We start from the raw sequence: 26,041 nt of genomic DNA on the forward strand, positions 1-26,041 counted from the left end.
GTTGGGCTTCAGACAGGCAAGGGGAAAGCTCTGTGGCAATGAAGAAAGGAGCAACCCCCGTGTGTTAGCCCCCTTTGCATCACTAGCAAACCTGAGAGGAGCTTCTTTGGGAAAGAAAAGGTTTATTTCATCTTGCAGCTTGGAGGTTACAGTGCAGGGTCAGGTGACCCCATGGTCCAGCATCTGTGCAGGTTGGGAATGGTGGAGTGGGCATGCTGGGAAGATCACAGGGTGAGCCAGGAAGAACAGAAGTAAGCTGAACCTGAACTCTAAACAGCCAATTCTCCTGAAAATCAGCACTCCCCCCTCCCCCCTTCTAGCTGCCACAATTAGATCAAATCCCCACCCTTAGCCCACCAACGGTCGACATTAAGACATCAGAGTGTACAGCTGCTTGAGTTTCAGGGCGACAAATTCTGCCCTTACTAATATGGAGTAAGCCCGAAGGAGAAAGGGCTTTCGTCGGAGGTTTTGTGGGTGAGTGGCTGGACCCCTTTTCCAGGGCTGGGAGAGGAAAAAGCTGTGGTGGTAAAGGAGAGACCCATGCAACGTTATGGGAGGGGAGGATCTGCAAGTTTGTCTTTTCCTTCTGCCCACCTCCCTCCTCCCATTCAGTCATCATCCCTGGCTTTCAGGATGCAGCCCGTGGCGGTGGTAGAGACAGGGGCTTCTCTACTGTGGTTTCTGGTGCAACATCCATAGGGTTATCTTCTTACTAAATATGGGATGGGACTGTGCTGCATGGCGCTTGACAGTTTGCGTGCCCGTCCCCTATGTATCTCACTGAATCCTTAAAGGAAGCATGGGCAGCAGATGTTACATTCAGGAAATCAAGTCAGGTAACCTGCAGGCGCGAAGGCAACATAAGGAAGTGACAGAGCTGGTCGTCCCATAATCAGAGCAGGCGGTCAGCTTTGTCCCCTACTGCTGTGGGACCCCTGCCTTGGGCCGAGAGTCCCACCCAGACAATTCTGCCGGGCGGGGGGGGGGGGGACCTAGGGGTGCGGGCAGCCCAGGTAACAAGCAAAGCCAATCTGCAACCCAGAGCGGAAGGTGGGTAGCCTAGCCAATAAGCGCGCCCGCACTTTGCTGCTCTTTACAGCTAGCTGAGGGTTCTTTCCAGTTCGCCAGAGACAAAGGCGGTCAAGGTTTGGGCGCGGCCTCTGATTGGACAAAGTGACCTATCAGCGCGCTCTAGGCCTATCGAAGCGCACCACGTGGGCGGGACTCTAGGAGCCGGTTGTCAAGCGGCGGCGGGCTCCCGGGTCCTCACTCCAGGCACTGATCTACGGCCGCCCGCTAGGGGGAGGCGGAGTTCGGGGCCGCGGGATGCGCTCGGTACCTCCTTCTGGGCCGGGCCGGGGGCGGGCTCCGGGACGGAGGCCGGAGGGCCGCCCTCGAGACGAGTTGGCTTTACAGTCGAAGCTAAGTGAGGGAACCCGGGGAGAGGCCGAGGCGGGCGCCGGAGAGCTGGAGGGAGCCAGAGGCTGCCTCTTCCGGGCAGGGCAGGGACCCGGTCCTCATCGGGCTCGCAGCTCCCGGGGCAGGCCCGGCTCGCCATGGGGGAGGTGGAGATCTCGGCCCGGGCCTATGTGAAGATGTGCCTGCACGCCGCGCGGTACCCGCACGCCGCCGTCAACGGGCTGCTGCTGGCGCCCTCGCCGAGCGCCGGAGAATGCCTGTGCCTCACCGACTGTGTGCCCCTCTTCCACAGCCACCTGGCCCTGGCCGTCATGCTGGAGGTCGCCCTCAACCAGGTGCGGCCGCTGGACGTCCGCCCCCCACCGCGAAGCCCGCAGCTCCCTGGGCAGCGGTGCGCACCCACAGGGCCAGCGGCGCTGTGTAGTTAACTGACGGCCCCTTTCCCGCGACAGGTGGATGTGTGGGGCGCCCGGGCCGGTCTGGTGGTGGCTGGGTACTACCATGCCAATGCAGCTCTGGACGACCAGAGGTGAGTGGGGTGAGCAGAGGCAGAAGGCAAGGGATTATGGCGAGGGGGAGGGGGTGGGGTCGCCAAAGAACCAAGGTCATTCCTTCCATCTTCCCTTCATCAAAGGCTTGGGAGCAGGGGCTGTGACCAGGCGCTGTGCTGGGCACTGGAGTGAGGAAATAGAAAGGTGACTAGGACACAGCCTTGCCTTGGAAGAGCTGCCGTGGGGGTGGAGACAGCTGTGTATCAACAAGAACAGGATGATCTTGCTGTACTGAGGTGCCCCAAGTTTGGAAAGAACACAGAGCAAGCCCAACCAGCAACTTAAGAAATTTCTTTTATATATACACATATAAAGTAGATATTAATCTTATGAGGGCATGTCAAAAAGTTCATGGGAAATGGAATTAAAAGCTAAGTTTATTATGGTGCAAAAAAATTCAAATTCATGAGGCAGGTGTTGTGGCATAGCAGGTAAAGCTGCCGCCTGTGACACTGCTATCCCATATGGACGCTGGTTCAACTCCCAGCTGCTCCTCTAATGATCCAGCTCCCTGCTACTGTGCCTAGGAGAACAGGGGAAGATAGCTCAAGTTCTTGGGCCCCTGCACCGACATGGGAGATCTGGAAGAAGTTCTGGGCTCCTGGCTTCAGCCTGGTCCAGCCCTGGCCGTTGTGGCCACTGGGAAGTGAACCAGTGGATGGATGATCTATCTTTTCTTCTCTTTGTGTAACTTTGACTTTCAAATAAGTAAATAAAATATTTTTTAAAAATTGAAATGTATGCCTAGTTTTATCATAATATGGTTTTCCATGAACTTTTTGAAGACTCTACTTACGCATGAGTCTCAAAAATTATTTTACACCAAAATAAGCTCATCTTTTGATTCCATTTTCCATGAACTTTTTGAAGTGCCCTCATGGGTCAGATTAGATATACTATTTTGTGAATGCTTTTCTCCCCTTCTCTAAAATTTGTCATCTTCCCGTTGCCACACCAAGATCTCCCTTCTCCTCACAGAGATATAGTGTGAGTGTGGATGTGCCACTGTCTATCTAGTGCCTTGTTAAAAGTTGAAATTTCTCGGCGCTGGCACCCCGGGTTCTAGTCCCAGTCGGGGCGCTGGATTCTGTCCTGGTTGCCCCTCTTCCAGGCCAGCTCTCTGCTGTAGCCCAGGAGTGTAGTGGAGGATGGCCCAAGTGCTTGGGCCCTGCACCCGCATGGGAGACCAGGAGAAGCACCTGGCTCCTGCCTTTGAATCAGCGCAGTGCGCTGGCCGCAGCGGCCAATTGGGGGGGTGAACCAATGGAAAAGGAAGACCTTTCTCTCTCTCTCTCTCTCTCACTGTCCACCCTGCCTGTCAAAAAAAAAAAAAAGTTGAAATTTCTAATTTTTTTATTATGGACACTGCGCTATTATTAAATTCAGTAGAACATCCAGGTCAGCCTATGTAGGAGATGGCTTTACTTTGGCTGGTTCCGTCAAATTACCCTCCAAAAAGACCGCCTTTGACATACACTCTCACCAGCAGTGTCTGAGCACCTGTTTCCCACAGCACTCAAGCATGAAGCAGTCGTGCATCAAGCATCCAGCAGGCTCAACCCCCACCAGCCAGCTACAGGGAAAGGCCAGAACCACGCCCACATCCATGAGACCCGGGAAGCCCAGCTCAGCCGGATGGGGTCTGCCCGCAAGCGGCTCCTCACCCCTCTGATCTTCCCTCTACACAGCCCTGGGCCCCTGGCCTTGAAAATCGCCGGGCGGATTGCAGAATTGTTCCCTGCAGCAGTCCTTGTTATGGTGAGGCTTCGCTTTCAGGGTGGGGAGGTAGACAGGAAGTCGGGAGGGGGGAAGCATCGAAACCCCCCCTGCCTTTCGTTGTCCATCCAGTTGGATAATCAGAAACTGGTGCCTCAGCCTCGCGTGCCCCCAGTCATCGTCCTGGAGAACCAGGGTCTCCGCTGGGTGCCCAAGGACAAGAACTTGTGAGTGTCCCACTTCTACTTCTTGGAAGCCCAAGGCTCCCCAGGCCTCCTCTTTCCTTGGTCCTGCCCCAAGGGTCCCTTCCTGGACCCAGCGTCTGTGTGAAGGCTGTGTCTGGCCCCGCTGCCCGCCAGGTTTGACCTCCGTGGATGTTGCTATTTCAGAGTGATGTGGAGGGACTGGGAAGAGTCCCGGCAGATGCTGGGAGCCCTCCTGCAGGGCCGAGCCCATCAGCACCTCGTGGACTTTGACTGCCACCTGGATGACATCCGCCAGGACTGGACCAACCAGCAGCTCAACACCCAGATCACACAGTGGGTTGGTGCCACCAGTGGAAATGCCTGAGCCAGGGCCGGGGCCAGGAGGGGCAGGAGCCAAATAAAGAGACTTGGGCCGCTGGGCAACAGTTTTGACTATATTTATTGTGCCTAGGAGGCCAGGTGAGGGAGAAATCTCAACAGCAGGAAGGTAAGAAAGGCCTGGAGTCCCCAGCAAAAAGCAGGACGGTCTGGGCCACCCGCATCACAGAACGGGAGAGGCGGCTCTCAATAGATCATTCCCTTTGTTTCTCCCCTGGGCTTCTTGAGCTTCTCGAAGTTCTTCAGGATGATGTCATACAACACAGCCTACAGGGCCGGGGGAGTAGGGGGTCAGCTGCAGGCCCCTGGCGGCCTTGTGCCCATTTCTAGCTCGGTGGAGAGGCCGGGCTTTGTCATCCTCCACCCCAAGCCTGCAAGGTCCAGGAGTGAGTGGGTGCCCTGGGAAAAGAACCTCTGCCTGCCCCTGCCCCGCCCTGCCCTTGGCCCCTCACATAAGCGTTGCGGATCTCCATGACCATCAGCCGGATGTCCCGGTACTCTGCCTCGTCCAGCTCGTGCACCAGCTGCCTGTAGTCACCCTGTGGAAACCCAGCAGTCAGGCCGGATGCCCAGCGCGTCCCTTCCCACGCACCCTGACCAGGGCCGCACCTACCACATGGGGCTGCTTGGCTGCTTTGGCCACCGCATCTCCGCGTTCCAAGAAATACCTGTGGGAATTAGAAGTGTGCGTGGAGTGGGACAAGACGGAGGGCACTCATAGGCCCATGTCCCAAAGCAGAGGGTTTGGGTGTGGGCGGGCGGCCACTCACTTGGATATCTGCGTGTGGAAGCCTTCCAGCTTGGTGTGAAGGCTGGTCATCAGCTCAAACACCTTCTCCTGGGGACGGCAAGTGAGGGCCAAAGTGGAAGGAAGCCGGGACTAGAGATGAGGGCAGGGCAGCAGGGCAGTGCTCTCACCTGGACAGCCACTCCGAAATTGTTGCCGTCCTCAATCCGGGGAATCTGCAGCTGCAACCAGGTGGTGACCTGGGGGAAGGGAAGCGCATCAAAGCCACATCCGGCCCCCCACCCCCACCTGGCCTCCTTGGCCTTGCTTGCTGCCCATGCTGGGTGGAGGTAGGCCAGGTCTATCCTAAGCCTCATGGGCCTAGGCTGCTGACTTCACCGGCTGTGCCCTCCCTTTCCTGCTAAGACCAGGCAAGCGGCATAACCTAACTGGCAGAACCAAGAGGACAAAGGGGTCGACCTGAAGCCAGGGGCGGAAGGAGCAGGGCTCACCAGATTCAGCTTCTCGATGACGTCCTTTATCTCGGGCTTTAGGCGCTGCAGAAGGCCTACAATCTTCTCATTGCAGTTCACTGGGCCACAGGGAGGACCTGGTGAGTGGGCGGTGGGTTACTCACTGCACTGAGCCTGTGCCTGACAGGAGAGCCCCTGCAGGGTGGTGGCCAAGTCCCTGCCCACCAGAGATTTCTTTTTTGTTCAAATACCTTTATCTTCATCATCCTCTTTCTTTTTTTCGTCTTTGTCTTCCTTCTGCAGGGAGAGAGGGGTCCCTGGGAGTCAGACCGCAGGAAGGCAGGTTTTCCCTGCCTGGTTGGGCCCCTCCCCCCCCCCCCGGGGGGGGTTCCCAGCTTGCCCCCTGCTGTTTCTTTCGCTCCTCCTTCTCTTTCTCCTTGGCCGGGTCAGGCATGGGGATGTCCAGGGGGGCCTTCAGGTTGCTCAGGTTGACTTCATTGAGAGCCGGCTCCTGGCAGAGGGTAGGAGGAGAGCTAGAGGCAAGGTGTGTGTGTCTCTCTCGCCTCCTCACTCTCAGGGCCTCGCCCTGACTCCCGTCCTCTGGGCCCCTTAACTCTCCAGCTCCCTGGCCAGCCCCAGTACCTTTAAAAACGCATCCAACTCAGAAATCTTCTTGGGGAAATAGTTCCCAAGCAGGCTCTCGGTCTGTGTGTGAGGTGGGGGTGGCGGAGGGTGGGGGTGAGACTCCGAGTGGTCCCGGTTGGGTCGGAGCTGGGGTGTGGCGGGACGGATCTTACCTTGGCACGCAGGTCTTCACGAAACGCATCCACCTGTGGGGCACAGGCAACCGTTCAGAAACCTGGCTTTAAGGCCGGTTTATTGGAAGGGAGTTCCTCTAGGGTTGTGGCAGGTCTGACCTGGGGAAGGGTGGGGTGTGCTCTCTGAGGCCAGATGGACCCCTGTGCCCGTGGACTGGGACTAAAGGGGTGGACCTCTGCAGTCCCGGGCCCCCTGGGGTTGCATCTGGGGATTGAGAGCACTCCTGGTGGGAAGGGTCTCCAGGGTCTCCTGGGCTATGCTGTGCATGTGAGGAGGGGAGTAGGGCAGCCTCAGCCAGTGGGACCCAGCAGGCACTGAGAAGCCAGGGGCAGGTCCCGCACCAGCCTGTGCCCCCCGCTCCGCGCACGCACTGAGGAGCCAGGGGCAGGTCCCGCACCAGTCTGTGCCGCCCCCCCCCAAGCCCCGCGCAGGCACTGAGGAGCCAGGGGCAGGTCCTGCACCAGTCTGTGTGGGGCCCCCGCCGGCAGGCTTCCCCTCTCCGGCTCTCTGCTTCACTTCACCTCGCTGGACCAAGGCCGCCTCGCCTCTCCCCGAAGGCAGACCTCACCGGTCTCCCCGGGGCTCAGGTGCTGGGAGCACCGAGGCGGCAGGCATGACCGACCCCTACTCAAGTGGGGGCTGGGGGAGGGGGCGGGTCGGGGGCTCCCTCGCCTCTAGGAACCACGTCTCCCTCTAATCGGCCCTTCCTCGACCCCGAGGCGCTCACCTTGGCTTGGGCTTCAGGCTGGACCCTGAGCGTGGCCATGGCAGGGCCGGGGGGGACCTGCTGCCGCACGAGGAGCGAGGAGGAGTGGGCACCGGGAAGAGAAAGCGAAAGCGGCGCTCGCCACCGGCACGGCCTTCCTGGGTAGTAGGGAGTGGAGGGACTGGAGGAGGCGGGGACAGACCAGACCGGGGAGACGGCCGCAGAGGCGGGCAGCCCCGCGGGGCTCCCCCTACAGCTCCCTGTGCCCGCCTGTCCACGCCCCACCTTGCCCCTCCCGCCCCCCTTGTCCCCGCCTCTCCCCCCCACCCCCAACTCCTCCATTGGCCTCTCTTCCGCTGCTGCGCCTGGCACAGGGATGCGCCTTACTCCGTGGGACGAGACCTGGCTGGCCGCTCCTTGCTAGCCTTCCCAGCCAGCGTGGGCACCTGCTCTCGCCGGCATCCTGTGGCCCGACACCCGGACGCTGCTGCTACCCTTCACCCGAGCTGCAGTCCGCTAGGCTTGGCTGCTGCTGCGCGTTCGCCTCTGACCGCCGCAGCTTCCTGTAGACCTCCCACCTGCTCCTCTCCAGTCACCTGCCTTCCTGCCCCCTGGCCATTCCTCCTGAAGGGCCCTTCCCACGGCTCTGGTCATTCAGCTCTCAGTTCAAATGTCACCTCCTCAGAATTAAGATTTAAAAAAAAAATGTATTTATTATATTAGAAAGGCAGAGTAACAAAAAAATGAGAGAGAGAATCTTCTGTCCCCAAATGCCCACAACGGCTGGGGGTGGGCCAAGAGGAAGCCAGGAGCCAGGAGCTTCTTCCGAGTCTCCTACGTGGGTGCAGGGGCCCAAGCACTTGGGCCATCTTCTACTGCTTTCCCAGGTGCATTAGCAGGGAGCGGGATCAGAAGTGGAGCAACCGGGACTCAAACCAGCATCCCTGTGGGATGCCAGCATCACAGACCGCAGCCTAACCGGCTGTGCCACCTCCAGGTGGCCAAATCAGCCTGCTTGAGTACCTTCACAGCATTTCTCTCTCTGATATTAGCTCAGTGTTTTGTTTCAGGATTCCACAAGCTTTTTCTGCCAAGGGTTAGATAATATATATTTTAGGCTCTGTGGGCCTTACAGTGTTGGTAACAACTACTCAACTGTGCCATGGCAACAAGAAAGCAGTCATATGTCCATGAATTAGTGCGGCTGGTTCCCGTGAAGCTTATTTATGGACACAGAAACTTGAGTCCATGTAATTTTCGTGTGTCATGAAATATGATGGTGCTTCAAAAGGTTTGTGGGAAGATGGAATAAAAAAATGTTTCTTTTGGTGCAGAAACCTTTGAAATCCATTAAAGTTTTTCACAGTGTGCTGATTCCCCGTGACGTTTTTGATAACCCCTGTCTGTGTAGATTAAAAAAAGTTGCACCAAAGTAAATATATTTTAATTCCATTTTCCTATGAACCCTTTGAACTACCCTCATACCATATTGTATTATTCTTTGATGTTTTCAGCATAAAAATGGAAAAACCGTTCTTAGCTCACAGGCCATACAAAAACTGGCCACAGGAGGGCAGTGTTTTGCCCATTCCTGGTTTAGACCTAGAGCACCCAGACTGCCTCGGTTTGTAACCCTGCCTCCTCTATGTGGTGTTAGCTTTGAACAGATTAACCTGGGTGCCTCACTTTTCATGCCTGCACAATGGAGACACTCATAGCGGGGCTGACAAGAGGACTAAATGTCTTAATTTATATAAAGAATTTATAGACGCTCAGAACAGTGCCTTGGCACAGAGCGAAAGTGCAGTTGCTTGCTGTTATTATCTGTGCGTCTGACACCTGCATAGACCCCCAAACAGCAGGAACCTCGTCTCTCTTATCCACATGGCAGGGAACTGTGCTTGCCTCGATAAACATTTGTTAAATACATGAGGGCACACACACCCCCACCACGGGGCAGACAGGGTAGAAAGGGGTCCCAGGATGGAGTGGCCAGACAGGCAGGCCCTGAGGAGGGCACAGAGGTGCTTTGGTGAGGGGGCAGGAAAAGCAAAGCAGCCAGGCTGTCCTCAGCAGGAACAGACACTGTGAATGCCTCTCCAGCCAGCTCTGGCTTTTCTCACCATCACGGCCCCAGATAGCTCATGGTTGGCAAAGACTGGGAGGCTGGAAGGAGGGATGGAGGTCAAGTACAAGGAAGGTCATTCGAGGTCAGTCACAGCAAGGACCGGCTACGGAATCCCAGCAACTGCGGGGGCGTCTGCTCTTCCCTTCCTACCCTTTGCAGGCCCCAACCAAATAATGAGAGGAGGCAGGGGCAGGCCCGGGGTGACTTTATTTCCGTCAGTTATGCTTGCGGCTGGCGTGGGGGCGGGGGAAGAGGCCATGGCCCGGGCTCCCCGGAGACCAGGGTTGATGATACCAGCTGCCGTAGGTGAGGTACCAGGCGAAGGTGCCCACGGCGGCGCCCACCACCTTGTGCGTGTACTGGTGGAAGTAGATGACGGTGCAGAGCAGCAGGAAGTTCCAGAGCCCCAGCAGCAGCACGTTGAGCAAGAAGACGAGGCGCAGGGGCGCTCCCGCAGGCAGCCCGTGGGCCAGGTACTTGGCAAACACCGCAGCTTCCTCGGCCATGAGCAGGCAGCAGAAGGTGAGCAGGAAGGTGTGAGAGGAGACCGTGTAGCCCCGCCACTGGTGGCCAGCTGCCAGGCAGCTGCGGCGGTCGGGCAGCTCGTGGAGCAGCAGGCCCTGGGGCAGAGGCTCAAAGCAGGACCCTGTCAGGTCCTCGATGAGCAGGAAGGCCCGGCCAGCCCCCCGCCACACGGCTGCGCCCACCACCAGCCGGCTCAGGTGTCTGGCGGTCACGGCCACGCGCCGAGTGGCCAGGAACACCACCAGCAACACGAAGCCTCCCAGGAAGGTGCATGTCCAGCCCCACGCCGAATTCACAAACTTTCTGTGGGCAGAGAGAAGAGGGGAGGGCTCTGAGAAACCACAGCGCCATCTGCCAGTGGGGGCTGGGTTCCCAGCGCTAGCCTGACCCACGTCCCACTCATCTCCGGTTCTCTCCTTCCAGTGCCCTTGACCATCCCCAGCTGTTTCAACTTGGCCATGCACCGCCAGGACCACCAGGCTCCTCTTCAGCCCTGCTCCAGACTTGCCCTTACCCCAGGGGCACGCCGCTCCCCTCCTCCTCCCCCTCCCCCCACCTTCTCCCTCAACCTCCTGGTCTATTTTTAGCGCTCAGACTGGCAGGAGAACAGAAGCCTGGAGAAAGGACCTAGGATCCCGGAGGGCAGGGATCTCCATGCAGCAAACTCACATGTTGAAGAAGTTGCCGTGGCTGGCGAAGATAGTCCGAGGGTTGACGTGGAACTGCAGAAGGGGCCCGAAGATGACCACTGCTGCCAACCAGGCATGGTAGAGGCGCCGTAAGCAGGGGCTGCCCAGGAGGCGGGCGGCTTGTTCACTCCCGAAATACAGCAAGGCAGAAGCTACCCAGAGTAGCACCCTCACCAGGCAGGCCAGCACTGCCCGGACTCGGGTCCCGGCACCCAGCCCTGCCCCCACTGCCGGCCCCCGTTCCATGTTCCCTCCCCTCCCCACTAACTGCTCGATCTGCTGGGCAGCTGAGGAGGGGCTGATGACCCCCCCCGGGGGGGGACAAGGACAGGCAGTGACAGGTGTGGCAGACACAGGGCAGAGCCCTGCTGGCAGCTGGCGGGCGGGAGAGAGGGGTGAGGAGTGGTAAGGGACTGGGGTGGAGGGCTGTGACAGCAGCAGGGGCCTGGCCTCTGGTGTGTGGTGGCATGTCCTGACAGCAGCCTGTGTCCCTTCCTGTTAGCCCTATGTCCTCACGGCAACCATGTTCCAGTTCATGTCTCAGGGCCAGGCCTGCTGTTCTGGGCCTCTGCTTGTCCACCAGCCTGCTTGGCTCTGTCTTCGGTCAGCCAAATGTCCCTCTCCTCACTCCAAATATGCTATGCATTTGCTCCACAGGGAAATTAGAAGTCACAAAGACAAAACCAACCAAACATTAGAAGTCATTAAAAAAAAAAAAAAGATCTGTCTTGTCATCAGTGCAGTCTGGTTCTTCAGCTGGGGTGCTGAGCCAAGGGCCCACACTGCAGGATTCAGAAGGCACTAAGTGGCACTGCTGGTTTGTGTACTGATTACGATGGTCAGTACATGAAACGCAGGTGTCCTCAGGAGGGCATCCTGAGATGGTAGAGGCACAGGCTGAGCCTCCAGGGCCCGATGACCAGGTTTGCTCCCTGGTGACAGGGGCTGCAGATGCTAGAAGGAAAATTCCATCTGGAGTCCATCAAAAGCTTAGGCATTGGGGCTGGTGCTGTAGCGCAGGTTAATCCTCTGCCTGTGATGCGGGCATCCCATATGGGTGCTGGTTCTAGTCCTGGCTGCTCCTCTTCCGATCCAGCTCTCTGCTATGGCCTGGGAAAGCAGTGGAGGATGGCCCAAGTGCTTGGGCCCCTGCACCCATGTGGGAGACTCGGAAGAAGCTCTTGGCTCCTGGCTTTGGATCAGCTCAGCTCTGGCCATTATAGCCATTTGGGGAGTGAACCAGCAGATGGAAGACCTTTCTGTCTGTAACACTACTTCTCAAATAAATAAATAATATATTTTAAAAAAAGCTTAGGTTTGTCTTCTAACCAGTGACTCCAGGCCACAGGGTAGCCCCATACAAGCCTTGGCCTCCCAGCCTGACTGCCTGGGCTGAAGCAGCAGGGTGGAGAGCGATGGACCTAGGGAGAAGTCCCTGTTAGTCAGTAACTATTTCCAGATCACTTTTTGGTTTCCTTCCTTGTTCCTGAAAACCAGAGGTGGGATTTCAGAGCCCAGTGGAGGCCCAGGAAGTAGTGAAAGGAATGAGCAAGGAAGGGCATCAGGTCCTGGGCCCAACAATGCGACTGCGGGAAGATCAATCAACCTTCCTCGTCCTCAGCGCCCTGGACACTGACTAATCAGCCGGGCTCCTTCTAGATCCTAAAGCGCTCACGTGGCATAGTGGCCTCCAGTCCTCCCGCTCAGGGACCCTGTAAAAGAATTTTGAGACTCCCAGGTCCCCTTCACACATTTTTAATGTGAAAATTTTGATCATAATTTTAGATGGTTGTGGACATAATTTCAGTGTATTATATACACTGACATTTCAAAATAAAGTTATTACATTACTTTTAAAAAAGGATTTATTTACTTGGAATGCAGCGACAGGGAGGAGGAGAGACAGAGAGCGAGTGAGCCAGCGAGCAAGAGTGCTTCTGTCTCCTGGTTCATTCTCCAAATGCCCACAAAAGCCAGGCTAGGCCAGGCCAGGCTGAAGCCAGCAGCAAGAAGTCTCTTACCTGGGTGGCAGGAACTCAAACACCTGAACCCACCACCTGTTGTCTCCCAGGGTGCCCATTTGCCGGCAAATGGGCACGAAACAGAATGGCAGGGATTCCAAGCAGACATTCTGATTTGGGATGCTGGTGTCTCAAACGGTGGTTTAACGCACTGTGCCACAATGCCTGCTCCCTATATCATTCTTCCAAATGTATCCAGTGGAATCGAAGTACAACAGTGATCAGATATGTCATCGTTACCCATGTTTAAAGCATGTGACGTGATCTGAAGCCAAAGTCACATTTCCCCTACAGAATTTATCGTTTTTATGCTTGAAAGTCCTTTATTGATCTCCTACCACACTATGGGAAAAAAAAGTATACAATTTCAAATTTATTTTTCAGAAGACTAATTTGCTTGTAAGACAGAGTAACAGAGGGGAGAGAGAGACTCTTATCCACTGGCTCACTCCACAAATGCCTCAAATAGGCAGGACTGGGCCAGGCTGAAGCCATGAGCCAGGAATTCCATCTGGGTCTCCCATGTGGGTAGCAGAAACCCAAATACTTGAGCCATCCTCTGCTGCCTTCTAGGCACATTAGCAGGGAGTTGGATCAAACATGGAGGAGCCAGGACTTGAACTCATACTCTGCTATCGGATGCAGGTGTCCCAAGTAGTGGCTCAATCCATTGGCTACATGCCTGAACCCAGTTTTTTTTTTTTTTTTAATTTTTTAAGATTTACTTACATGAAAGGCAGAAGGACAGAGAGACAGACACAAAGATACCTTCCATCCACTAATCCTCAAATGGTTGCAATAGCCAGGTCTGTGTCCAGGCCAAAGCCAGGAGGAGCCCAGAACTCCATCTGGGTCTCCCATATGGGTGGTATGGGCCCAAGGACTTGGGCCATCTTCTGCTGCTTTCCCAGATGCACTAGCAGGAAGCTGTATTGGAACTGGAGCAGCTGGGATATGAGCTAGAGCTCTGATATGGGATGCCAGCATTGCAAGCAGCAGCTTAACACTACACCAGAGGCAACCCTCCAAACTTTTTTTTTTTAAGTATTTTTATTATTTTTTAATTTGAAAGGTAGAGAAACACACACAGAGAAGGGAGACATCTTCCTTCTCCGGTTTGCTCCCAAATGCCTGCAACAGCTGGGGCTGGGCCAAGCTGAGGCCAGGAGCTTAATCTCTCTCTCACATGGGTGGCCAAGTACTTGCAAAAATTTTTGTTTTAAGGATTTATTTATTTGAGATGCAGTTACAGACAGGGAGAGACAAAGGTCTTCCATCCGCTGGTTCACTCCCCAAATGGCCATAACGGCCAAAGCTGGGCTGATCCGAAGCCAGGAGCCTGGATCTTCTTCTGGGTCTCCCACATGGGTGCAGGGGTCCAAACACATGGGCCATTTTCCACTGCTTTCCCAGACCATCAGCAGAGAGCTGGATCAGAAGAGCAGCCAGGACACAAACCAGTGCCCAACTGGGATGCCAGCACTGTAGGTAGAGACAGCCCACTATGCCACAGTGCCGGCCCGCCAGAACACTTTTTAAAATTAAATTTTGGGGGCAGGCACCTGGTATAGTGGTTCCAGAACACCTTGGATGCCTGCATCTCATGTTGGAATACCTGGGCATGAGTCCTGCCTCCATTTTTTTTTTCTTAGCAGTTTGAGGTTTATGAAAGATTGAGAAAACACAGAGCTCCCACACCTGGCATCCAGTGCCTATATTCACAACTTGTGCTGTGTGACCACCCTGCTGGCCACACGTCACTGACCAAAGTCCTGGCCTACCCCAGGGCTCATTCTTGGTGGCATGTGGTGACCTGTGTCTGCCCCAGGAGTTCCCTGTGCTTTCATCCCCCTGCCTCCACTTCTGATCCAGCTCCCTGCTAATGTGCACTATAAGAGGCAGCCAGTGATGGCTCAAGTACTTGGGTCCCTGGCATTCATGTAGGAGACCAAGATTGAGTTTGTGGCTCCTGGCTTCAGCCTGGCCCAGCCTTTGGCTGTTGTGAGCATTTACGGGTAAAACAGTAAATGAAACCTGTCTCTTTGGCATCCTGGATATAACATAGTTCTGGGTGCCCTGAGGTGGCATCTCTGGGTGAGGTGGCAGAGGGGACTCTAAGAGCAGTAGGAAGGATGATCTGGCATGCCTGCTTCACACTTGGCGGATGAACCCAAGAACAGGTGGCAGCTGGACACCTTCTTCAAAACTTCAACGTCACTGTGGAGTAGGGACCCTTTTACGCCTTGCTGGGAGTTTTGGGGAAACTTAGGGAAGGCGAAGTGCCTTGGGGAAAGACCCAGTGAGAGTAGGAGCTGAACCGCACCTCTCCCTGACCATCAGTCACTCTGGTGCCCGAGGAATCGTGTGCAAAGTGCGGGCTGGCCACTCTCCGGCTCAGCATCCGTGCGCCATCTCTGGAGCGGAGCTGAGGTCAGCGTCCCGAGGCTCCGCAGCGAACGTGAGCGGGCCCTGCCATCCCCAGGTCCACTCGCTGGCAACTTTCTGAGGCTGGTGAGAGAGCCTCCGTGGCGAGGCTTGGTAGTGACTGATCTGGGTTACTTCCCCTCACCCTGGGGAGTCCCGGGGTGTTTTTCTGCTAGGGAAGCATTCTTGAAGGCTTTGCTGAAACTCTTTTCTTGAAAGGAGAAGATGAAAGAGCTCAGCAGAAGAGGCAGAGACAGACACAGCCAGGTTCCCACAGGGAGTTTATTGAAGGAGCCACAGCCAGTGAGAGGACAAGGTAGTCCCACTGCAACCTTCTTCCTTGGAGCTCTTGGCCCCCCGGTTTGATGGCAGCCTTTGGGAAGGCACGGCTGCTCGGCGTGGGGCCACAGGGAGCTGAGAGGACCCACTCCCCGCTCCAGGGGCTGCTGAGGAAACAGCCTGATTTCCCCACCCACCCCCAGAGACTGCCAGAAGAAAGGCCAGGACACCTGGCCCTCTGAATGGCCAGTCAATCCTCAGTGTGAAGACCAGGACAACGGGCCTGGCCCAGGTGTCTACTCTAAGAGCACAAAGCTAACATCCAAACATGATTAAAAACACTCAAGACTGTTCTCTTGCTGCCAGAGGCCACAGCCCAGATAACAGCGGTCCTGCCTGGCTCTGGCCAGAGATAAGGACCCAAGCCGCCTGGGTGTAAGTGAATGAGGAGACCATACAGCCCCCGGGGAGGCTCCTCCAGGGCCTGGCTGGGGCCCAGAGCATGGGTTTCTCTCCTCTTCACCCAAAGCCAGTGACTCCTCCAAACATTCCCTAGAAGGGAAAAAGGGAGGAAGAGGCGGCAGAGAGCTTGTCCAGAGGTTCACCCTGCACAGGTCTGAAGGTCAGATCTACTGGGGTGAGGAAAAGGTCGTGGAGGGGCGGGCCCCGGGGGCGGGGGTGCCGGGGCACTCGTCGGCCTCTGGCATGTCATCCTGGAAGTACTCAGCCTGGACGTACTGCCACACACGCAGGTTCCCATCCCACTGCAGGGCAGAAATGGCCAGCAGTCAGAAGGTGCGATCCTCAGCAAGGCCCTAGCCCCAGCACGCGCCAGTCCCAGCCCACGCAGCCTCACCGAACTGCTGACAATCTTCTCTTCAAAGGGGTGCCAACTGACGTCACGTACACAGGCCTTGTGGTTGGTCAGCTTCTTCACGATGTGGCCGCTGAGAAGGTCATACACTGTCCGGGGAAGCTCACAGTGGAGAGACCGCCACAGGACCTTCAAAACACCCCCTTGGCTCCCCTGGGTGGCGCCACCAACCTGCCTCCCAGGTATTCTCACTGTCCCGCGGGAGCACAGCGCATCCCAGAGGACTGGGCTGTCTCTGTTCCTTTCCCTACGCTGGGCTGAAGGTATGCTCTAGTGCAGCGTGGCTTTCTCTGGGCCTCGGCTAAATGTCACAGGGCCTACAGTCAAGAAAATGCCGCGCCTTTCGAATGTTCTGCGAGGGACGGAGGGCACGTGCATCAACAGCATGCTGCCTGCAGGCATGTGCACCTCGTGTTCCTTGTGTGGGTGCATCTTTCTCTCTTCTGTAGGAGTCGCTAGCCGAGTGCCCGCCCAGGGACAGCACGGCTGTCGGCACCTTAGATCTGCAGCTGCGCCTGCTTCTCTCTGTACATTCCTCGTGCTCAGTGACTGCACGCCCCTTACTCCCGGCCGCTGTCTTTCGGTGTCACTCTTGTCTCGGTTCCCTCCTACCTTTCATCTGAAAGCCTCTTCCTTGACTGGTTGGAATTCTATGTTCCTTTTCTTAATTTAGAATGCTCATGAATAAGATACTTTCGACTTCTCTGCTTTAGCCTCGCCTCCTTCAAGCTAAATTAAATTCCACTTGTAGTCGTCACTATGCTTTGTGAGCTGGTCGCTGGTGGCTCTAGGCGGACTGTTACAGATCCACTCCTGCCCCCTCCCCAGGCCGCCGTGTGGACACCATCCTTACCAACCACTTTGCCAGTGGAACAGCCACTGTAGATGAACTGCTGGCCGGTGCTGTGCATGGGGGAGAATCGGCAGCGGATGAGGGTATGCAGTACCCCATGGCCCCGGTAGGTCATCAGGGAGCTGTCCCCTGGGAGTTTCAGCTTCCGCCAGGCTGGGCAGGGATGCAGAGAGAGCCTTAGATTAGGAGCTGCTTCCACGTGGTCCTGAACCACCAAGTCCTCGGCCAAGGTCAATGCTAAGAGACAACTGCCTTTCCAGCCTTCAACCAGTGGCTCTTTTCCCACTGGACAGTGGGTCAGTAATCACCATCATGGCCCTGCTGGTTGATATGACACTAAAGTTCTTTAATTAGCAGTTGGTTTTGAGTGACTTCCCCAACCCTCACCAATGGGAATCCCTTGCTATTCTCCTGGTTCAGCAAATAAAAGGTTAACAGCTAGAAAAGGGAGTTGCAAGGGAGACTCCCAGGCTACAGGTGAATCTCGTACTCATGCTAGGCTGCCAGTGCTTAACTATTTTAACGACCACCCGTCTGTCAACTCTCCAGCTCTCAGTTCCACTTCTGCTCTCACCTTTTTTGGGCACCTGCTGCCAGCGGTAGTCCCAGTTTTGCTGTGTGGCAGCCTGGCGTGAAGCTTCCATGCCTTCTCGGCTGGAAAAGCGTCGGATATCCCAGAGTTTGATGGTCTGGTCTTTGGAGTTGGAGATGAGGTACCGCGCATCACCCTGGGAATCCCAAGATGGGTAATGAGGCATTGGAACTTGCAAATGTCAGTGCCTGTGCGTTCTCGTTCCCCTTCCCTCGCTGAAAAGGAAGAACTCCAGCCTCTGATTTTGCTTGCTTCTTTATCCAGGTCAGCTCACCTTCGACGCTCTGTCTCAGATCCTACCCGCCAGCTGGGTTTTCCTCTCTTTGCTCAGGGCACTCACTGGCTGGAACTTCTATTCTATCCTGGATTAGATCGTCTTCTACTTTTTTTACACAGAAAGCCCTGCCCTGCTCCTTGAGAACTGGTGGGTACACACAGAGCTCATGTTTCCTGGCTTTGGTTCCTTCCATAAGTTCCAGCTCTTGCAAGCCTTGATTAACAAGCACCGTATTAGTCAAGGCTTGCGAATGGTGTCTAATTCCCACACCAGTTCATGTTCCCACCATCTTGGGCAACCAGAACTTTGGTTGCCTGGCTCTGCATCCTGCCTCTCTGCCCACCTTGCTGTCAATGAAGGTGATGCCATCCTGGTGTCCGGCCAGCGCACCCACAGGCTTGGGGTCATCTTCCCGCATAGTGCGTCGATCCCACACTTTGCAGATGGCATCGTCACCCCCAGAGAACAAGATCTGAGAGCTTATATCAGCAAAGGCCACTGCATTCACATCATCTTCATGGGACTCGATCTAGGGGAAAAGGAGGCCAGGATACTTGACATTCGCTTTCCAAACCCTACAGTAAGCCAGAGACCACGAGGCAGAGGCTCTCAAGCTCTCGAGTGATACCTGAAGGGTACGCCGGTTCTGTTCTCGGTCAAAGACATAGAGGCAGCCATCATTAGCCCTGGAAGGGAAGAGACAAGGGGCTCGTGGAGCCAGACTGAGAGGACCGATGCTCTGAAGAGTCCTGCTGAGAGGCGAGCCCGCAGCTGCTCTACACAGCAGGCTGGGGTCGGGTCGCTGTCTCCCAGGAGGCCCGCCACCTCCCATCGTGATGGGAAATGGCACGCAAGAGGTACAACAGCTTGTAAGCCCTGCCCTTGGAGATGAGCTGTGTGTTCCCAATGGCTGCCAGTGCAGGCTGCGCAACAGGCAACAGCAGAGCCCAACTCTGGGAGAACTCCTATCTCCTCGACTGTAGGAGACATCCCCCAGCACTCACCCTCCCAGCACCTCTCGTCCATCTGAGGACACCGCGATGGAGAAGACGGCAAAGCGACGCTCATCCGGCCTGGAGAGAGCAAACGAGGAGTGGGGTTACGTGGCCTTCCCCTCTACACAGAACCTACTGAGGACGGTGAGGCGCAGCCTCGTGCTCAGCACGTGCCGGAACGTGGATCATCTCAGAGAGAACCTAGCCATCTCATCTACCCTGCTCCTCTGGCTTGCGGGCTGGGTGGTGCCTGCCCAGGGATCTGCGGCACCACCCTTCCCCTTTAAGAGGAGCTCTGGGCCAAGAGGTCGCCTCCTGGAGCGCCTTCCTTGAGAGGTTTCTGATGAGGATGACCAGAAAGGGAAGCCAGTACCTCAGATCCAGGGCAGTGTGTGTGTCTCCTTCCCCGTGGATGTTGCAGATATGGACTAAGAGAAGCAAGAGAAACAAGAATCTTTCAGGGCTGGGGGCAGGAGAGCGGAAACGAAGCGAGGGAAGAGACAGGACAAAGGGCAAGGAGGTCCGAGCTCTCCGAGACTGATCTTCCTGGAACAAGGCAGGGGGCTGTGCTGAGAAGAGACCAGTGCGTGGAGACCTCATCATAGGCTGGAGAGACAACAGAAATCTGGCACACACACTCACTGTAATCAGACCAGCTGGAGTAGAGGAAGTGGTTCCCATCAGGGGTGAAGGCCACATCTAGGACGCTCCAGCCCACATCCCGGGCCTTGATGCTCTTGAACTTATGGAAGCGGCCATACCGGCAGTCATAGAGTCGGATTGTCTGGTCTGTAGAGGCAGGGATCAGAGTCATAGAGCGCCCTCCTTGGATCCGTCCTGGGTCACACCTCCATCACTCAGAGTGTCTGCGGAGTCTTCCCTTTATTGGGGGGTGGGGAGGAGCCCTGACTGTGCAATCCTAAGCCTGGTTCTGAGCTCTGGGTCTGGGGCTCTCTAGCCTTGCTCAGGGGGAATGTCCCTCGTTCCAGGGAAAGGCAGTCGACAGGACCAGGGTCTGGTACCTTGGCAAGCAGACATGAAGATTTGCCCATCTTTGCTGTAGATACCACAGAAAGCCTTCTGAGAGTAGCTATCAGTGAAGCCCAGATCATTGGGCAAGAAGCTGGGGAAGCAGAAGGAAAGCGGGGTTGAGGTGGGCTCGGGATGAGGAGCGTCCCGATTCGCAAAATCCTAACAGAGCAGGAGCTCCAGGCCGAGGGCAGTCTTCCCTTTCGGCTTTGTGACCGATCCCCGGCCTCTGATCCACTCCGCCACGTCCTACATCTCTACACTTTTCCGCTTTGTCTCCCCTTAGAGCTACAACCCCATTTAACCTAACCTGAACGCCTCTGAGGCCCTTTAACATCTGCCCCTTCCAAGTTCGGATCAGACCTATCTGGCCCTTGGTCTGCCCGCCGAGCCCCATACTCACTGAGACATCACTCGAGACTGTTCGCCAAGGGAGAAGCTTCCCCGGTGGCAGAGGCCCCGTTCTCTCTAAATGGAAGGGATTGGGGAACATTGCTAGCAGAGAGAGATCACTTCAGTCACACCAAGCCCCCTCCTCCACGAATGCTGCTTTCGCCACACAGGGACAGGCACCACACACAGGAGTCCTTCCCGGGGGAGCTCTCCAGCCCAAGCACCGAGGCTTCCTTGGGAAGCTGACTTCCTTTCTCTCTGGTGCTGGCTGCCTCAGGCCCGCTGCCAGGCCGGCTGGAGGTGGAGAGGCCTACCTGGTGCAACATTCGAGGAAAGCTGTGCTCTTGGGCTGCCCGCTTAAGTCCCAGGCGCCCTGTGGCCAATTCCACCTGCGTCTTGATCTCATTGCATTCCAGCTCCCGGGTGTCAGGGGCTGCGTCCACTGTGAGTGCCAAAAAGAGTTTCCTGTTAGGTCCTCCAGCCCCAGAGGAGAGTCTGCAGAACTGTGCCCCAGCCCACCCAATGTGCCTGTATTATCTCATCTTTCAGCTTAGCTTACAACTCTTCACCAAAATAAAAAAGGGCATTCTAACAAAAGTTCTCCAGCGTAAAGCCCTAGTCAGCCTTTTCTCTTACCAGGAGGGTTGTATCGATCCCCGAGACGTCCATCCCAGGCACTGTCATGCTCCTCCTCGGAGTCCGAGAGGGCCTGGATGAGTTGTAAATTTGCTGCACCTCTTCCCTGCACCAACCTCACTTGGCCTCTGTGGAGAGACCCCCCCCCCCCCATTATAAAGGAGGGGACCTCTTCTGCCAAACCAGCCGCATTCAGAGTCACTGGCTTCACAGCTCTTAGAGCACGTGGTACTCACGTTAAGCCTCAGGGATGACTACAGCTTGGCTGCTACTGCCAGCTTCCTAGAAGACACCGTAGGAAACTGCTTCCTAGCTTTAGAGCAAGTGCACCTACTAAGCCAGCTCCCCAGAGGACTACAAATCCCGAGAGCATTTCCTTCTAGGAAATTCTGTGTCCCGCACAGGACCCAAGATTCTGAAGGGATCCCCAAGCTTAGCTTCTCACAGAGCCAGCTGCCCTCTTCCCAGTTAACTGTGGTCACTCATTCTTTCCTCAAAAACAGGGTTAGAGTTCCATCCATTTAAACTTGCTTTTCAAGTAAATCCACACAGCCTCACTGCTTCAACACCCCCTTCCCACCTCCTCACCCCTTGTTATCGCTCCTTTCCCAACCAAAGCCTCATTCCCTCTTTTTAAAAATACAATGTTTGAACTTACTTGGCAAATGGACTACATTTGTGTAGTCGGTCAGACAGGCTCCCCCTGAATACACAAGCACTCTCCACACAGGAGCAGGTCCTCCTGGGGACCTTCCCCAGGTAAGAACCACTCTTAGTGGGCATGGAGCTGAGTGCCACGGGCACTTTTCCAGGAGGAAAAGGCTGTCCTGGGATAATTCCATTCCCTACCCTCTGTAATTTTCCTGCCTGGAGCTGGGATCAAGGAACTGTGGTGGCAGCTGCTGGGGTCACACCAGAGGGTAAGTTACCTGCGGAGGAGATAGGCCAGTACCTGGGCCAGATCCACATCTTCATCCTCCTCTTCTTCCTCCTCACTGCGACGACGCAGGCCAGCCCCTCTTCGGGACAAGCCCTCCGAGGGGTCTCCAGACCCGGATCCTGCGCTGCTGCTATTCCGTGATCCCATCTTCTGGTCACAGCATCTTTAGGTCCAGTGCGGGAGCTTCTCCTGTCACTTTCTTGGGTTTGGTGAAAGCCAAGTCTGCTCTAGAAACACCAGGGATCCTGAGATGGGGCGACGGCTATCTCTGGGAGGGTGAGCCTTCCTAGGGACTGAGAGCCTGCCTCTTTAGCCTATGACAACTCCTAAAGCTTCGGGAACACGAACCTTCCGCAATCCTGCGAAGCACAGAAAGCAGGGTGAAGCCTCGGGCGCTACCTCAGCTCACCAAACAGAAACCTGTGAACAGGCATTTCTCAGTTTCCTACCCCAAACTCACCTATCAAAGTCCCCGGAGGGAGGGTGAATTCCCAGGTAACCTCTCTGACCGGCCAATCAAAACCCCTCGCGGAAGAAAGCGCCTCACTAACTTACCTTATCTAACCAATCAGAAGCCTTGGGATTCAGAGACCCCCGCCACCAAACACCCCCTTACCGACCAATCAGGGCGCTCCTTTGCGAGAGCCGGCAGCGGCGACAGCCAATGAGGCTAGAGTTCGGCCGCCCCCCTCTTTCTCGCCTAACGCCCACGTGGTGTGCCGGGGGTGTGTACACCAAGGGGGGGGAGACGAGAAGCACCTCCCACTGAAGCCGGCGGTTACCGCCCCACGCGAGACCACCCACCAGCCAAGAGCTGTCGCAGGACCCACAGCGGCGCGAGGCCTTGTTTACACCGACTGCCGCCAAAGCGTCAGCCAACCGCTCCCCCGTCACGCGCCTCCTTCGTCACGCGTCTCCCGGCTTCCCGGTCGGCCGGTGGTCAACGTCACACGACGCTCCTCACGGGCCCGCCCCCTTGGCCCGCTAACTGGCCGGCCGAGCGCGGTGATTGACAGGTGGGCGGGAGATAGTGCGTGACCAGGAGGGGCGTTCCCTCTGGGTGGGGAGGATTAAGTGGGAGCTGGCAGCTTCCTGGATCAGACAGCGGGACTAGATTTAATGGCTTACAGGAGGGACTTACAGGAAAAAAAAAAGAACCACAAAAGTAGGTGGTTCGCCGCCGAAAGGTATTTTAGCCAGGGCTGCCGTTTGCATTGGCCGCGTTAGACCAGGCCCCGGGCCTCCTAGTTCGCCTGACGCCCGGCTCGAGCCGTTCTCTTTGCGAGCTCGAGCTCCAGTTGGCCCAGCTCTGAGGGGTGCCCCGTGTTCACGTCACAGATGGGAACCTACGCCTCCACACCCTTCTTCCGGGTTTGGCTTCTGGAAGCCTTGTTATGGGGGAGGGGCTTGCCTTTCCCTAGCCCTCCTCTTACCCGCACTCGCAACTTTTTAGACGATCCCTGGCTCCCTCCGCGGTGTTGGCAGACGCTCCCTAGAACGCCCGACGCTGCCGCTCGGGTCCGGTCAGTGTCGGGCGGACGCCCCCTGGACTCCTCCGGGTTTTGCAGACTGTCCCTAGACCGGTTGGCCCCGCGGCGCCCCTGCGCTGGGGCCGCGAGGCTGGGGTGGACGTGTGCGCCGCCTGCTACCGTGTCCAGTGGGTTTATGAGTAACAGGGCAGAGTCCAAGGCCAAAGGCTTGCCACACTTCGGGATCTTTGCCCAGGCCAGAGGTGGGGAGACATGCAGTTCCAGTGACCTCGCTGTACCGGCTGTAAAGTCCTGGCTCCCAGCTGTTCGCCCGCTGCGACGCACCCGCCCTTACCGCACTGCCTTGCCCCCCCCCCCCCCGCCCTGCCCTGAGCCCCTGAGGGCAGGGATGGGAACTAGGGGCCTCCTGTGGGGCTTGCACACCCCAGGAGGGTGAGGGTGTGGCCGTCCTGGTCTGCGGACCGCTGGACCGGAGCCTATCGCTGGAGCCGGCTTCATGGGCGTGCGACCTGTGCAGGCCAACAGGGCGCTTAGAAGGGGCCGGTGCTTGCCCGAATGTTGGGCTCCCAGCGCCCTGAAATTTTTAATTTTGGAAGCATTTTCGTCTTGGGCTGGGCTCCACGGTTTTGGTGGTGCTGCTGGTGGCCGGCCCCTCATTGCCAGCTGGCTCACTGTCTGTGCTATAACATTTACTGGGACTTCACAGTTTTGGATTATCCAACCTGGGAAATCTGGAATCGTCTTTTGCAAATATTTCCCTTCCTTAGATTCTTCAGCTGAGTACTTACGTTGTTTTTCCTTCGGCCTCGCCCCTTAGCGGATCCTCTGAAGGATCCTCTAAGGACCCCTCATGGGGCTCTGGATCGTTTAATGCAAACCTCCGAATCTGGTTGTCTGTTTTTTATTAACCTCACTTTTGGTTGTTTTTGCCAACAAGCAAGCCCATAAATCCCTTGTTTATTTCCACCTCAGCACCTTCGGGAGAATTTCTTATCTGGAGGAAGCCTGGTCTCTATTAGTGAAGTTCCATCACAGCCCCTGCACCTGACCCAGTGGTACCACTTCTGGGAGTCTCACCTGGACCCGGGGAAAAATGTATTCCTGTTTGGCAATGATTGATAATAGTGGAACACTGGAAAGAAAAATAGATCCCCGTATCTATACAGTTGTAGGATTGGCTAAATAAGTTGTGGTCCATATGGCATAGACACAGAAACATGTAGCCATGAACATGATGTTGTAGTCTATTTTTATACTATGGGGAATCATACAAGCTACACTGCAGAGTTTTTAAAAAGTGGTAGACAGTCCCTTCTAGTGACATATCCTGGTGGATGCCAAAACAATATGGTTTCAATTTTACATAAAGTGTCAAAATACCCAGGCTTATTACATCATTAAATAATAAAATGAGGAAGGCCTTTCAGGGACCAATGACATAGGTGTTGCGCGAACAACAGATTCTTTTTAAAAATTTTTTTTCAAAGATTTATTTATTTACTTGAGAGGCAAAGTTTCAGACAGAGAGGTCTTCCATCTGCTGGTTCACTCCCCAATTGGCCACAATAGCTGGAACTGCGCCGATCCGAGCCAGGATCCAGGAGCTTCTTTTGGGTCTCCCACGCGGGTGCAGGAGCCCAAGCACTTGGGCCATCTACTATTTTCTCAGGCCATCAGCTGGGAGCTGGATTGGAAGTAGAACAGCTGGGACTCGAACCAGCACCCATATGGGATGCTAATGCCGCAGGTGGATGCTTAACCCACTAAGCCATAGCGCCGGCCCCAGGATTCTATTACTAATACAATTCTGGCACCTGACCTGAGATCTAGAAAAACAAACAAGAACTTATGTTAAATTCACTTTCTTAATAATTCCTTTTTTTGATAATCTCTTTCCTCTTCTTTGTATTACAAATCTAGTTTAAGCCTTAACAAGATCTTGTAAATTCAAGCCTTTGTAAGATGGAACTTGTCTAATATTGAATATTACATTTAAAAGTCATGGTGGGGGCTGGCGCTGTGATGTAGTGGGTAAAGCCTCCGCCTGCAGTGCCGGCATCCCATATGGGCGCCAGTTTGAGTCCCAGCTGCTCCTCTTCTGATCCAGCTCTCTGCTATGGCCTGGGAAAGCAGTAGAAGATGGCCCAAGGCCTTGGGCCCCTGCCCCCACGTGGGAGACCTGGAAGAAGCTCCTGACTCCTGGCTTCAGATAGGCACTGCTACAGCTATTGCTGCCAATTGGGGAGTGAACCAGCAGATGGAAGCGCTCCTCTCTCTTTCTCTCTGCCTCTCCTTCTCTGTGTAACTCTTTCAAATAAATAAAATAAATCTTAGGCCGGCGCTGCGGCTCACTAGGCTAATCCTCCGCCTTGCGGCGCCGGCACACCGGGTTCTAGTCCCGGTCAGGGTGCCGGATTCTGTCCCGGTTGCCCCTCTTCCAGGCCAGCTCTCTGCTGTGGCCAGGGAGTGCAGTGGAGGATGGCCCAAGTCCTTGGGCCCTGCACCCGCATGGGAGACCAGGATAAGTACCTGGCTCCTGCCATCAGATCAGCGCCATGCGCTGGCCGCATCGCGCCAGCCGTGGCAGCCATTGGAGGGTGAACCAACGGCAAAGGAAGACCTTTCTCTCTGTCTCTCTCTCACTGTGCACTCTGCCTGTCAAAAAAAAAATTTTTTTTAAAGTCATGGTAAATGTTATAAAAAATCAGAGGACTTAGACCAAAATTTCCTCCTTAATATCAAATCAAGTGCTAAAGACTATAGCATTCATCCCTGGATCCACTGATTCATTGTGTATAAACAATTTCCTAGCCTATGGACTTGATGTCACTTGTGACCTACACTGTTTTTCAAAGTGTGTATGAGCTACTGTATTTTAGGGTGCACTATGTTTTCTAT

At 55.6% G+C, this 26,041-nt stretch overlaps 4 protein-coding genes across 37 annotated transcripts; 1 reads left to right on the top strand and 3 right to left on the bottom strand.

Moving 5' to 3' along the window:
• Positions 1-1,399: 1,399 nt before the first annotated feature.
• EMC9 (ER membrane protein complex subunit 9) lies at positions 1,400-4,320 on the top strand. 2 transcript variants are annotated; one of them, XM_089309855.1, is made up of 5 exons: positions 1,400-1,757; positions 1,875-1,951; positions 3,487-3,731; positions 3,822-3,916; positions 4,079-4,320. In XM_089309855.1, the coding sequence occupies exons 2-5, from the start codon at positions 1,879-1,881 to the stop codon at positions 4,257-4,259; spliced, it is 594 nt and encodes a 197-aa protein (XP_089165981.1). In that variant the 5' UTR covers positions 1,400-1,757; positions 1,875-1,878; the 3' UTR covers positions 4,260-4,320. The 2 variants fall into 2 exon arrangements, with proteins under 2 accessions (XP_089165981.1, XP_002718141.1); XM_002718095.6 differs by having other exon boundaries at positions 3,662-3,731.
• Positions 4,317-7,134, bottom strand: PSME1 (proteasome activator subunit 1). Its single transcript, XM_008269418.4, has 11 exons — positions 7,020-7,134; positions 6,271-6,303; positions 6,116-6,178; positions 5,874-5,984; positions 5,725-5,770; positions 5,513-5,610; positions 5,192-5,260; positions 5,044-5,111; positions 4,887-4,941; positions 4,726-4,812; positions 4,317-4,540 (listed from the first exon to the last, which is right to left on the bottom strand). Exons 1-11 carry the CDS (start codon positions 7,056-7,058, stop codon positions 4,460-4,462), a joined length of 750 nt encoding a protein of 249 aa, XP_008267640.1. The 5' UTR covers positions 7,059-7,134; the 3' UTR covers positions 4,317-4,459.
• Positions 7,135-9,315: 2,181 nt separating this feature from the next.
• FITM1 (fat storage inducing transmembrane protein 1) lies at positions 9,316-11,056 on the bottom strand. The gene is made up of 2 exons (XM_002718093.5): positions 10,321-11,056; positions 9,316-9,954 (listed from the first exon to the last, which is right to left on the bottom strand). The coding sequence occupies exons 1-2, from the start codon at positions 10,584-10,586 to the stop codon at positions 9,342-9,344; spliced, it is 879 nt and encodes a 292-aa protein (XP_002718139.1). The 5' UTR covers positions 10,587-11,056; the 3' UTR covers positions 9,316-9,341.
• A 3,993-nt stretch (positions 11,057-15,049) lies between these two features.
• DCAF11 (DDB1 and CUL4 associated factor 11) lies at positions 15,050-23,290 on the bottom strand. Of its 33 annotated transcripts, none has more exons than XM_070053844.1 (16): positions 23,087-23,290; positions 22,002-22,073; positions 21,666-21,875; positions 20,714-20,841; positions 20,392-20,519; positions 20,088-20,152; positions 19,678-19,778; positions 19,298-19,444; positions 19,029-19,083; positions 18,665-18,733; positions 18,289-18,346; positions 18,004-18,189; positions 17,366-17,519; positions 16,792-16,944; positions 15,921-16,027; positions 15,050-15,828 (listed from the first exon to the last, which is right to left on the bottom strand). In XM_070053844.1, the coding sequence occupies exons 3-16, from the start codon at positions 21,686-21,688 to the stop codon at positions 15,694-15,696; spliced, it is 1,509 nt and encodes a 502-aa protein (XP_069909945.1). In that variant the 5' UTR covers positions 21,689-21,875; positions 22,002-22,073; positions 23,087-23,290; the 3' UTR covers positions 15,050-15,693. The 33 variants fall into 33 exon arrangements, with proteins under 33 accessions (XP_069909945.1, XP_089165977.1, XP_089165979.1 ...); XM_089309851.1 differs by having other exon boundaries at positions 21,643-21,875; XM_089309853.1 differs by having other exon boundaries at positions 21,666-21,880.
• Between the last annotated feature and the right edge of the window lie 2,751 nt (positions 23,291-26,041).

Source organism: Oryctolagus cuniculus, chromosome 12 (assembly GCF_051225735.1).
Source record: "Oryctolagus cuniculus isolate XC-2025 breed Fujian yellow rabbit chromosome 12, ASM5122573v1, whole genome shotgun sequence".
NCBI classification, from domain to species: Eukaryota; Metazoa; Chordata; class Mammalia; order Lagomorpha; family Leporidae; genus Oryctolagus; species Oryctolagus cuniculus.

Bases quoted from the DNA above. Each gene is read 5' to 3' on its own strand.
- EMC9 (XM_002718095.6), top strand. From the start codon at position 1,560: ATGGGGGAGGTGGAGATCTCGGCCCGGGCCTATGTGAAGATGTGCCTG. The intron at 1,758-1,874 runs GTGCGGCCGCTG...TTCCCGCGACAG, and splicing joins TGGAGGTCGCCCTCAACCAG to GTGGATGTGTGGGGCGCCCG. The intron at 1,952-3,661 runs GTGAGTGGGGTG...CCCTCTACACAG, and splicing joins GCAGCTCTGGACGACCAGAG to CCCTGGGCCCCTGGCCTTGA.
- PSME1 (XM_008269418.4), bottom strand. From the start codon at position 7,058: ATGGCCACGCTCAGGGTCCAGCCTGAAGCCCAAGCCAAG. The intron at 6,179-6,270 runs GTAAGATCCGTC...CCTCACACACAG, and splicing joins GTGAAGACCTGCGTGCCAAG to ACCGAGAGCCTGCTTGGGAA. The intron at 4,813-4,886 runs GTAGGTGCGGCC...GGGTTTCCACAG, and splicing joins CAGCCAAGCAGCCCCATGTG to GGTGACTACAGGCAGCTGGT.
- FITM1 (XM_002718093.5), bottom strand. From the start codon at position 10,586: ATGGAACGGGGGCCGGCAGTGGGGGCAGGGCTGGGTGCCGGGACCCGA. The intron at 9,955-10,320 runs GTGAGTTTGCTG...CTCTGCCCACAG, and splicing joins CACGGCAACTTCTTCAACAT to AAAGTTTGTGAATTCGGCGT.
- DCAF11 (XM_051822722.3), bottom strand. From the start codon at position 21,800: ATGGGATCACGGAATAGCAGCAGCGCAGGATCCGGGTCTGGAGACCCC. The intron at 18,347-18,664 runs GTGAGTGCTGGG...CTTCCCTTCCAG, and splicing joins GGACGAGAGGTGCTGGGAGG to GGCTAATGATGGCTGCCTCT. The intron at 16,028-16,791 runs GTAAGGATGGTG...TTCCCCGGACAG, and splicing joins TTCCACTGGCAAAGTGGTTG to TGTATGACCTTCTCAGCGGC.